Source organism: Schistocerca nitens, chromosome 4 (genome assembly GCF_023898315.1).
Source record: "Schistocerca nitens isolate TAMUIC-IGC-003100 chromosome 4, iqSchNite1.1, whole genome shotgun sequence".
NCBI classification, from domain to species: Eukaryota; Metazoa; Arthropoda; class Insecta; order Orthoptera; family Acrididae; genus Schistocerca; species Schistocerca nitens.
This window is the reverse complement of record NC_064617.1, coordinates 635,013,298-635,025,389: the sequence shown is the minus strand read 5'-3', so window position 1 is coordinate 635,025,389 and position 12,092 is coordinate 635,013,298. Positions and strand designations below refer to the sequence as shown.

General features: G+C 39.5%; 1 protein-coding gene across 2 annotated transcripts in view; it reads right to left on the bottom strand.

Moving 5' to 3' along the window:
- LOC126251406 (breast cancer type 1 susceptibility protein homolog) overlaps positions 1-12,092 on the bottom strand; it is a 284,502-nt gene that overhangs the window by 193,067 nt on the left and 79,343 nt on the right. For both annotated transcript variants that reach the window (XM_049951814.1, XM_049951815.1), the window contains exon 4: positions 1,786-2,110. In XM_049951814.1, coding sequence (XP_049807771.1) covers positions 1,786-2,110 — 325 coding nt within the window. The remainder of the gene's footprint in view (positions 1-1,785; positions 2,111-12,092) is intronic.

Genomic DNA, 12,092 nt, shown 5'->3' with positions numbered 1-12,092 from the left:
CACTCGAAGACTCCATGTGTGAAGTTCGTGGGCATCCAGATGGATAATAAACTGCACCAATATTTTGATAAGTTAACGAAAAAGCTTCATTCTGACTTTTTTGCACTTAGAAATCTCCCTCATTGTGTCGCTCTACAGATGAGAATATTAGTAAACTTTCGCATGCTTTCAGTCAATACTGTCCTAGGGTATAATCTTCTGTGGCCATGCAACTAGGGTCAAAGAAGTATTTGTTCTACAAAAGTGTGCAGTAAGAGTTTGTAATGAACATCTTGCAGAAGCTTCTTCAGGGGACCAGAAATTCTTCCACTTAACATGCCAACAGAAATACTTCCTGATGGTATTTGCATTTAATAACAAGGGTGAATTAAGGATGAACTGTGCAACTCAAAACTAACAATAATAGAACTAACTATCATTTCCAGTTAGACTAACTGGGATTCAGAAGTTCAGAATGGAGTTTTACACTCTGGTGCAAAAGTATGTAACAGGCTGGTCACAACTTGTTAGTATGCTTTACAAAGGTAGCATGCCATGTTTGATCCTGCTGTTAATGTTCAGCTTGACTTGTTTCTTATACATGCAGGTGCATCTTATATTGGGATTTGCAAGACACAATATACAAATGAATGAAAAATGATTGGCAAGTCAGTAATGAATTGCTATTGCAGCCCAACACAGTCAAGGGGTTAATAAACATGTTAAAAATCTTATGCAGCTTCTTGGAGCATTGGGAGAAACAGCTGACACCATGACTGCTATGCATAAATATATTATAAGCTTGGCCCACTCTTGTTTTTTTATAATCATTAATGAGTATAAGTCCAAATAGGAATGAATTACATAAATTATCTGTCTCACTAAAAATATTTACAATACACGGCTAAACTGAAAAGCCATGTAGCTTCATACCTACAGGCAAAGGGAAAAACAAAGTGTTCAAAGCAACAGTGGCCTAAGTAGACCTTTTCCAAATTTTTACTTTCACTTCTCAAATACAGTGAACTTATGCTTCTTTCTTTTATAAAAGCTGTGTACATCTTGTTTCTCATAACTACATCTAAAAAATGACATGTCCCAACAAATGGGCAACAAAAATGTAAATGTGGTAATGCAGCATCTTTAATCATCCCTACATAAGTAATGAACTAATAAATATTTTTTAGTAGTTATTAGAGAAAGTAAAAGACCTGACAAGATCTATTTTCTACTGCAAATATTCCATTGTGAGAAGGAAGAGTGAAACATGCTCTGAAGTATTAGAATACAAGGGGACAAGCTGGTGAGCTGAGAACCAAAGCTCCAATTCATAACAAATATCCCCTAACAACAAAGGTTTAATGAGCCTCATACTTTTTTTTCTGTCCTCACAGACTCATTACACTCGACATCATAATTCTGTACGTAGGTGTACTGAACTGACTCTATATAACAATAAATGTATGAATCGTATAAGAAATATTTCTACATTAGGAACTCGTAGCTTGTTATCAAAATAAGTAGGTCATTTTCCAACAATAGAAGTTCACTGAAATACATTCTGTTAGTTAGACATATCTCACTGAGATGCACTTATTTATCTTGTTTAAGAATTTCATGTCAAATGATGTTTGTAAATAATCATCCTAGAATTTTCATTATCATAAGTGTGTATTCACAATGACAAATTTGTGCTTGGATGAACATTAACACATTATGACTTGCTAGTTATATGTTTGTGGTCTCATTTCACTAGTACAAACATTGGCCAAACAGAAAATTTAAATAATCTTTGCCAAGATATACCTTACTGTTTGCTGTCTTTGGTCCCTTATAGCTCTTACAATATTTCTCACTGGTTCCACCAGAGCTTTGTCCAGCAGTAGCAGCCTCACTGGATGTCTGTTCTACTACAGCACTTCTAAAGCATTTATCATCACTTCCTCCACTCTGGACTCCACGTGTCATAGATAATCTGTTTCTGCCTAGATGGCCAGTATCCTGTCCCTTAGGTCTGTCAACTGGGGCAGGCAATAAAAAATTATCCAGCTTTTTTGAATTTTCCTTTTTATTCTTGTAGACTTTGTTGTTCGATCTTGAAGATGAGGGCTGATCACAGGGAGAATTTTTCCTAAGAAAAGGAGCACATTTATTGAGCTCTGAGCTCACAAATAGAAAATAAAAACATGAAGTCAAAAAAATTCACACATACATTTGCAAAAACAAATCTACTGAGAGTGAATATGAAGGCCTTAAATGTATTTCAAAACAACTTATAGTTAAGGCTTCATTTGAAAGATGATATCTCATCTCAGTGAGTATAACATTTGCCATGATATTGTTACTTGTAAGTCATAATTTCAAAGCTGTTTTTGTCATCAACATATTCTAGCAAACTATTATTAACTTTTCTGTGAGTACCATCAGGAAGAACCTTAAAGGATATGGAATGACGACAAAATAAAACATTCTTTTGTGATATGTGACAGTATATTACATAATGGATGATTACAGTGCACATCGCTTGCAAATGATGGTGTTTTTACAATGAAATTTGCAGCTGTTTAAGTGTAAATTTCACCAGTAAAGATAACAAATAATATTTTGTGTGACACATACCTTGACACACATACATTGACACTTTTGTATCTAATTTACCACACCTCTTGTCATTAGTAGAGACAGTGTTGCTTGCAGATGATTACAACTGAGCAACAAATCTGATAGCCCAGAAGAAAACATCTGTTCTCCCACCTCTTAGGTTCCCTTCTTCTCTAACCACCAATGAGAAGTGATTGTAACAGTATCATTTCTCCCATGGCTACCATCCATACTGTTTTATTAGATACGAACAGAAACCTATTTCTTACAAGATGCTGCAGGCCCAGGTTTAACATTCAATTTTGATCTAGTGGTTACCCATGTCTTTGCAATTAGAAAATGCTGTTTGCTGATAGCCTTTTGATTTTCCTACAGTAATCTTCTATTCGTGTTTGTGGCTCAGTTCTAAGACACATGAGACCAAATGAAAGGAGTCGTACACAGAGTATACGGATTTCTTTGTTATCTTTATGATAATATCAGAAAAAAACAAAACCCTGTGCACAGCAGAGGCATGAATGATTCATTTTGAACAGCAAAGAGAGCATGTGCAGATTTTTTGCATTCAGATAACAAAAACTGCAAAGAGCACCTAGGTAAACTATTCCAAGGTATGGAGGGGGGAGACCAAGGAAGAAAATCATTGTCCGCCAGTTATTTAACTTATTTGTACAAGATCTAGCTCACCCAAAAAGAGACAGGTACACATCTGTAAGGACATGAGGGTATTAGCGGCTAGAAAGTGAAAACTACAAAAAGAAGCTTATTTTTGTCTTTCACATTGAAATAATGCCAGATGAAAATTGCAATGTTAATATTCTATCCAACAAATCTACCAATCATCATGAGTATGTAAATAGTGACATGTTTAGTTAATATTGTTGGATATACTTCAGTAAACCAAACGAAAACCTTAAACACTTTTTTATACGTGAATTATTGAACACAAGTGTGTCATTTTTTTACATAATCTCTGGCCAAGAGAAGGTGTACGGGGTTTCGCTGGAAAAAAGTTCTTGCAGTTGTGCATGAAGTCATTTGTGCACCGCCTCATACATCTGCACCAGACTGAAATTTCTTTCTTCCAGTCAGCTCTTTGAATTGTGCAATCATATTGTATCACTTGGCACAAGATCTTGTGTGTACTGAGTACACTGGATATATAACAGTATCAAAGTGAAGATCAGTGATGGTTGTAAATGTGGCACTGAGCATTATGAGGTGAAGCATTCCTTGTTGCAAAATGACAGCTGCAGTCAGACGTCCACATCAATTTGATCAGATTGCATGTCAAAGATGACTTTTCAACAATTCTGAGTAAGATGTGCTAGTGATAGTGTTTCCCTTAAGTATGTCATCTCAAAAGAGTGTCAGCATAACCTTTCCCTGCTCATGGCTGAGCATTGAGCTTCTTGGGTTTTGGTGAAAAGGAATCTTGGTTTTGATTAGTAGGCATGGACCCAGGTTTCATCTTCTGTAATAATTCTCGCAAGGAAGCCACCAGTTTCTGCTTCAAAGTATTGCAAAAGTTCTTCACAGATATCAATACATCACTCTTACAATTCTGGAATGAAATGCTAAGGCACCCACCTTGAAGACACTTTGTGAAACCTACTAATGTGAGGTACTGAGCCACGATTAATGTCCAGATTTGTAGCTGTTTCATTCCCTGTCACAAAAAATAGTCCATGACAATGGCTTTACGTGCTGCAGACTCCGATGTTACATCATGGTGTGCCTGACCTGGATCGGAAGCATCTGCTATGCTATTTTAGATCTACTTCATCCACTTGTACACTTGCTGCAGTGATAAACATACCGCATCACACAGGACTTTCAATGGTCGACATATTTCAATTAATTTCATACGTTGGGCTTTCTTCAAAACGATGATAACTGTACTACCAAATTATAGAACAGTGGCATGAGAAGTCAAATGTTTATCACATTCTCAAGGTTTTCATTCAATTCCCCCTCATTTATAGCGTACAGAAGGGATAAGTCATGACCATGGATAGTATCAGCTATCATTTAAAAAAGAGGGATAAAATTTCTAATTGAAATAAACAGAAGGAAGAAATTTCGCAGTGATTAGGAGAGAAAATATTTAAAAGTCAGGTTGATACACAATGGAAATATGTTGTAAGAATCCAAGTACTGCACACACGACTACAAACCATTTTGAACTTGACTGTGTAGTTGCAAAAATGGGCCACGAGGTCACATCCTTAAGTTGTTGTTGTTGTTGTGGTCTTCAGTCCTGAGACTGGTTTGATGCAGCTCTCCATGCTACTCTATCCTGTGCAAGCTTCTTCAACTCCCAGTACCTACTGCAACCTACATCCTTCTGAATCTGCTTAGTGTATTCATCTCTTGGTCTCCCCCTACGATTTTTACCCTCCACGCTGCCCTCCAATACTAAATTGGTGATCCCTTGATGCCTCAGAACATGTCCTACCTACCGATCCCTTCTTCTGGTCAAGTTGTGCCACAAACTCCTCTTCTCCCCAATCCTATTCAGTACCTCCTCATTAGTTATGTGATCTACCCATCTAATCTTCAGCATTCTTCTATAGCACCACATTTCGAAAGCTTCTATTCTCTTCTTGTCCAAACTATTTACCGTCCATGTTTCACTTCCATACATGGCTACACTCCATACAAATACTTTCAGAAATGACTTCCTGACACTTAAATCTATACTCGATGTTAACGAATTTCTCTTCTTCAGAAACGCTTTCCTTCCCATTGCCAGTCTACATTTTATATCCTCTCTACTTCGACCATCATCAGTTATTTTGCTCCCCAAATAGCAAAACTCCTTTACTACTTTAAGTGTCTCATTTCCTAATCTAATACCCTCAACATCACCCAACTTAATTCGACTACATTCCATTATCCTCGTTTTGCTTTTGTTGATGTTCATCTTATATCCTCCCTTCAAGACACCATCCATTCCGTTCAACTGCTCTTCCAAGTCCTTTGCTGTCTCTGACAGAATTACAATGTCATCGGCGAACCTCAAAGTTTTTATTTCTTCTCCATGGATTTTAATACCTACTCCGAATTTTTCTTTCATTTCCTTTACTGCTTGCTCAATATACAGATTGAATAACATCGGGGAGAGGCTACAACCCTGTCTTACTCCCTTCCCAACCACTGCTTCCCTTTCATGTCCCTCGACTCTTATAACTGCCATCTGGTTTCTGTACAAATTGTAAATAGCCTTTCACTCCCTGTATTTTACCCCTGCCACCTTTAGAATTTGAAAGAGAGTATTCCAGTCAACATTGTCAAAAGCTTTCTCTAAGTCCACAAACGCTAGAAACGTAGGTTTGCCTTTCCTTAATCTTTCTTCTAAGATAAGTCGTAAGCTCAGTATTGCCTCACGTGTTCCAGTATTTCTACGGAATCCAAACTGATCTTCCCCGAGGTCGGCTTCTACTAGTTTTTCCATTCGTCTGTAAAGAATTCGTGTTAGTATTTTGCAGCTGTGGCTTATTAAACTGATTGTTCGGTAATTCTCACATCTGTCAACACCTGCTTTCTTTGGGATTGGAATTATTATATTCTTCTTGAAGTCTGAGGGTATTTCGCCTGTTTCATACATCTTGCTCACCAGATGGTAGAGTTTTGTCAGGACTGGCTCTCCCAAGGCCGTCAGTAGTTCCAATGGAATGTTGTCTACTCCGGGGGCCTTGTTTCGACTCAGGTCTTTCAGTGCTCTGTCAAACTCTTCACGCAGTATCGTATCTCCCATTTCATCGTCATCTACATCCTCTTCCATTTCCATAATATTGTCCTCAAGTACATCGCCCTTGTATAGACCCTCTATATACTCCTTCCACCTTTCTGCTTTCCCTTCTTTGCTTAGAACTGGGTTTCCATCTGAACTCTTGATGTTCATACAAGTGGTTCTCTTATCTCCAAAGGTCTCTTTAATTTTCCTGTAGGCAGTATCTATCTTACCCCTAGTGAGACAAGCCTCTACATCCTTACATTTGTCCTCTGGCCATCCCTGCTTAGCCATTTTGCACTTCCTGTCGATCTCATTTTTGAGACATTTGTATTCCTTTTTGCCTGCTTCATTTACTGCATTTTTATATTTTCTCCTTTCATCAATTAAATTCAATATTTCTTCTGTTACCCAAGGATTTCTATTAGCCCTCGTCTTTTTACCTACTTGATCCTCTGCTGCCTTCACTACTTCATCCCTCAAAGCTACCCATTCTTCTTCTACTGTATTTCTTTCCCCCATTCCTGTCAATTGTTCCCTTATGCTCTCCCTGAAACTCTCTACAACCTCTGGTTCTTTCAGTTTATCCAGGTCCCATCTCCTTAAATTCCCACCTTTTTGCAGTTTCTTCAGTTTTAATCAACAGGTCATAAACCAATAGATTGTGGTCAGAGTCCACATCTGCCCCTGGAAATGTCTTACAATTTAAAACCTGGTTCCTAAATCTCTGTCTTACCATTATATAATCTATCTGATACCTTTTAGTATCTCCAGGGTTCTTCCATGTATACAACCTTCTATCATGATTCTTAAACCAAGTGTTAGCTATGATTAAGTTGTGCTCTGTGCAAAATTCTACCAGGCGGCTTCCTCTTTCATTTCTTAGCCCCAATCCATATTCACCTACTACGTTTCCTTCTCTCCCTTTTCCTACACTCGAATTCTAGTCACCCATGACTATTAAATTTTCGTCTCCCTTCACTATCTGAATAATTTCTTTTATTTCCTCATACATTTCTTCAATTTCTTCGTCATCTGCAGAGCTAGTTGGTATATAAACTTGTACTACTGTAGTAGGTGTGGGCTTCGTATCTATCTTGGACACAATAATGCGTTCACTATGCTGTTTGTAGTAGCTTACCCGCATTCCTATTTTCCTATTCATTATTAAACCTACTCCTGCATTACCCCTATTTGACTTTGTGTTTATAACCCTGTATTCACCTGACCAGAAGTCTTGTTCCTCCTGCCACCGAACTTCACTAATTCCCACTATATCTAACTTTAACCTATCCATTTCCCTTTTCAAATTTTCTAACCTACCTGCCCGATTAAGGGACCTGACATTCCACGCTCCGATCCGTAGAACGCCAGTTTTCTTTCTCCTGATAACGACGTCCTCTTGAGTAGTCCCCGCCCGGAGATCCGAATGGGGGACTATTTTACCTCCGGAATATTTTACCCAAGAGGACGCCATCATCATTTAATCATACAGTAAAGCTGCATGCCCTCGGGAAAAATTACGGCCGTAGTTTCCCCTTGCTTTCAGCCATTCGCAGTACCAGCACAGCAAGGCCGTTTTGGTTATTGTTACAAGGCCAGATCAGTCAATCATCCAGACTGTTGCCCTTGCAACTACTGAAAAGGCTGCTGCCCCTCTTCAGGAACCACATGTTTGTCTGGCCTCTCAACAGATACCCCTCTGTTGTGGTTGTACCTACGGTACGGCTATCTGTATCGCTGAGGCCCGCAAGCCTCCCCACCAACGGCAAGGTCCATGGTTCATGGGGGGGGATCCTTAAGTTACAGTTCTATAATTACAGATCAGCAACATTTGCTTAAGAAATCCATTGACCATGTCACCATGGAATGTTGATGGGAGATGGATTAAGGCAAGATCTTCCATGATGGGCCTAAGGATTTGAGTAGGAATTGCAGGCCATGTTGGGATTCTCGGATTGTAGGAGGAGGAATCTGGCAATTGACGACTGTCTCCTGTCAGCTAGTTACTGTGATTCATCCCAACAGTAGTGGAGTCAGACTGCATTGAGTATGATTAAATCAAGGTCTGCCCTTAGGCTGCAAATGAGCTGTTCTTTCTTCTGCTGAAAGGTTTACTGTATATTCTTGGGAAGGACCTGAGGAAGGATGGTGAGGGCCAAGTTAAAGGTCAGAAATTCCTAGAAGGTGGCAAGGAGGGCCAAGATTGGATGGTAGTATGAACTGGGAGGCAAGGTTCAGTTCAGGGGTTATGTTGGTTTCAGGTGAAGGGATCAGTAGCAAAGAAGTGACCATATGGTAGTATGAATTGGGAGAGGCAAGGTTCAATTCTGGGGTTATGCTGGTTTCAGTTGAAGGGATCAGTAGCAAAGCAGTGTTTCCACAGCAGGGATCGGGCAAAGAAAAGTAGGTCTTTGAGGGTCCAGCATGGTTGAACTTTGGTGTGGGGTACAGGTAAGGCCTCTGGATAGGTGGACAGGGCTGAAACTATGTGATTATATAGAATTTCCTGGCATAAGGACTGAAACTAGTTTAGGAGGATGTGGCAGATGGGAAAGATAACCATACCAGAGTTGAGTGGGAGGGGGGGGGGGGGGGCAGTCCATTTGGGACAGGATAGGTATTTAAGGGTAGTGATGCTCCCAGACAGCAGTTGGGATGCTACTAGACACCTGTAGTGGTGTACCAAGTAGGATTTTTATAGATTTCTTAGTTTAGATGTCCAGTAGTGCACAACTCATCCATAAATGTAATAGTGGCTTAGCATCCACTGCTTTGCTCACATAAACTGTATGGTCTGCACAGATTTCTTTTCTTTTTATTTCACTGAATTTTGAAATTGTTAACAAACTGCAACACCTTCCAAACTTTTCATACTAATTAAGGCCACAGAAGCATTGTCTTTTCTGAATGTACATCTGACCAAAAAGTGATTCTGATATCTGTAATCCAAGACCCTTACCAATCATGCATTTTGAATTATTAGCGTGACATTTTCATAGTAATGTTTATCTCTAACACATATTTCTTAATATGTAACCAAGAAGTGAAATACCAATTTTCATAGATTTAGCTTCAACTTTTTTTTTAATAGAACAAATTATTTTCTGAAGCATTGTCAATGCCTATTTCACCACTTTGGGGTTGAATTTGGGAAAACAGTGAAACAATTAAAAAAAAATTGTAACAGAGAAACTGATTACAAATTTTCATAGATGTCCTGAAAATGTTTTCATAATGAAATAATTTTATAAAACTTTTTGTCTCTTATTTCGCACCTAAGGGGCTGAATTTCCATGACAAAATGCGTAGTTTTTTATTTCTGAGCAAGAGATGAAATACCAATTATTGTAATTCTAGCTTCAAAAATAACCTTAACAGCAACATACACTATGTGATCAAAAGTATCCGGACACCCCCAGAAACATATGTTTTTCATATTAGGTACATTGTGCTGCACCTACTACCAGGTACTCCGTATCAGTAACCTCAGTAGTCATTAGACGTCATGAGACAGCAGAATGGAGCGCTCCGCGGAACTCATGCACTTCAAACATGGTCATGTGATAGAGTGTCACTTGTGTCATACGTCTGTATGCAAGAGTTCCACACTCCTAAACACCCCTAAGTCCACTGTTTCCTATGTGATAGAGAAGTGGAAATGAGAAGGGATGCATACAGCACAAAAGCGTACAGGCCAACCTCATCTGCTGACTGACAGAGACCACCAACAGTTGAAGAGGGTCGTAATGTGTAATAGGCAGACTTCTGTCCAGACCATCACACAGGAATTCCAAACTGCACCAGGATCCATTGCAAATACTATGACAGTTAGGCGGGAGGTGAGAAAACTTGGATTTCATGGTTGAGCAGCTGCTCGTAAACCAAACGTCACACCATTAAATGCCAAACGACGCCTCACTTGGTGTAAGGAGCGTAGAAACATTGGACGACTGAACAGTGGAAAAACACTGTGTGGAATGAAGAATCACAGTACACAATGTGGCGATCCAATGGCAGGGTGTGGGTATGGCGAATGCCAGGTGAACGTCATCTGCCAGTATATGTACTGCAAACAGTAAAATTCGGAGGCACGGGTGTTCTGGTGTGGTTGTGTTTTTCATGGAGGGGGCTTGCACCCCTTGTTGTTTTGCATGGCACTATCACAGCACAGGCCTACACTGATGTTTTAAGCATCTTCTTGCTTCCCACTGTTGAACAGCAATTCGGGGATGGCGACTGCATCTTTCAACATAATCAAGCACCTGTTCATAATGCATGGCCTGTGGCGGAGTGGTTACACGACAGTAACATCCCTGTAATGGACTGGCATGCACAGAGTCCTGACTTGAATCCTGTAGAATACCTTTGTGGTGTTTTGGAAAACCGACTTCATGCCAGGGCTCACCAATCGACATCGATACCTCTCCTCAGTGCATCACTCCATGAAGAATGGGCTGCCATTCTCCAAAAAACCTTCCAGCACCTGACTGAACATATGCCTAGGAGAGTGGAAGCTGTCATCAAGACTAAGGGTGTGCCAACACCATATTGAATTCCAGCATTACCGACAGAGGGCGCCACAAACTTTTAAGTCATTTTCAGCCACATGTCCAAATACTTTTGATCACATAGTTTATTTTCACTAAGCCTTTCTTCACATATTTCACCTCTTAGGGATGGAACATCAAATCCTTTCTAAAGTGACAGCTACAGAATAAGATCGACACCCACTGCAAGTTTCAAGTTTATGTCCTTAGTGGTTTGCGCTAGGCTATGATGAATCAGTGAGGAAGTCAATCAGCCGACACACTGACTTTATTGTATAAGATTAAGAGTATGTATAAAGAGTGTGGGTATGCTAGTAAATTTCATTATCTTAATCTGACAGAGACAGCAAAGGACTTGGAAGAGCAGTTGAATGAAATGGACAGTGTCTTGAAAGGAGGATATAAGATGAACACAACAAAAGCAAAACGAGGATAATGGAATGTAGTCAAATTAAGTCGGGTGATGCTGAGGGAATTAGATTAGGAAATGAGACCCTTAAAGTGGTAAATGAGTTTTGCTATTTGGGGAGCAAAATAACTGATGAGGGTCGAAGTAGAGAGGATATAAAATGTAGACTGGCAATGGCAAGGAAAGCGTTTCTGAAGAAGAGAAATTTGTTAAAATTGAGTATAGATTTAAGTGTCAGGAAGTCATTTCTGAAAGTATTTGTATGGAGTGTAGCCACGTATAGAAGAGAAACATGGATGATAAATAGTTTGGACAAGAAGAGAATAAAAGCTTTCGAAATGTGGTGCTACAGACGAATGCTGAAGATTAGATGGGTAGATCACATAACTAATAAGGAGGTATTGAATAGAAGTGTGGAGAAGAGGAATCTGTGGCACAACTTCACTAGAAGAAGGGATCGGTTGGTAGGACATGTTATGAGGCATCAAGGGATCACCAATTTAGTATTGGAGGGCAGCGTAGAGGGTAAAAACCGTAGAGGGAGGCCAAGAGATGAATACACTAAGCAGATTCAGAAGGATGTAGTTTGCAGTAGGTACTGGGAGATGAAGAAGCTTGCACAGGATAGAGTAGCATGGAGAGCTGCATCAAATCAGTCTCAGGACTGAAGACCACCACCACCACAACAACAACAACAACAACACAAAAACAACAACAACAATTTGTATTATATTATCATCATAAGCTGTTCCTAGTACTGAGTAGAGACTGGACACCTGATTTTTGAATTTGTAGTCCAGCACTTAACCACTGAGAC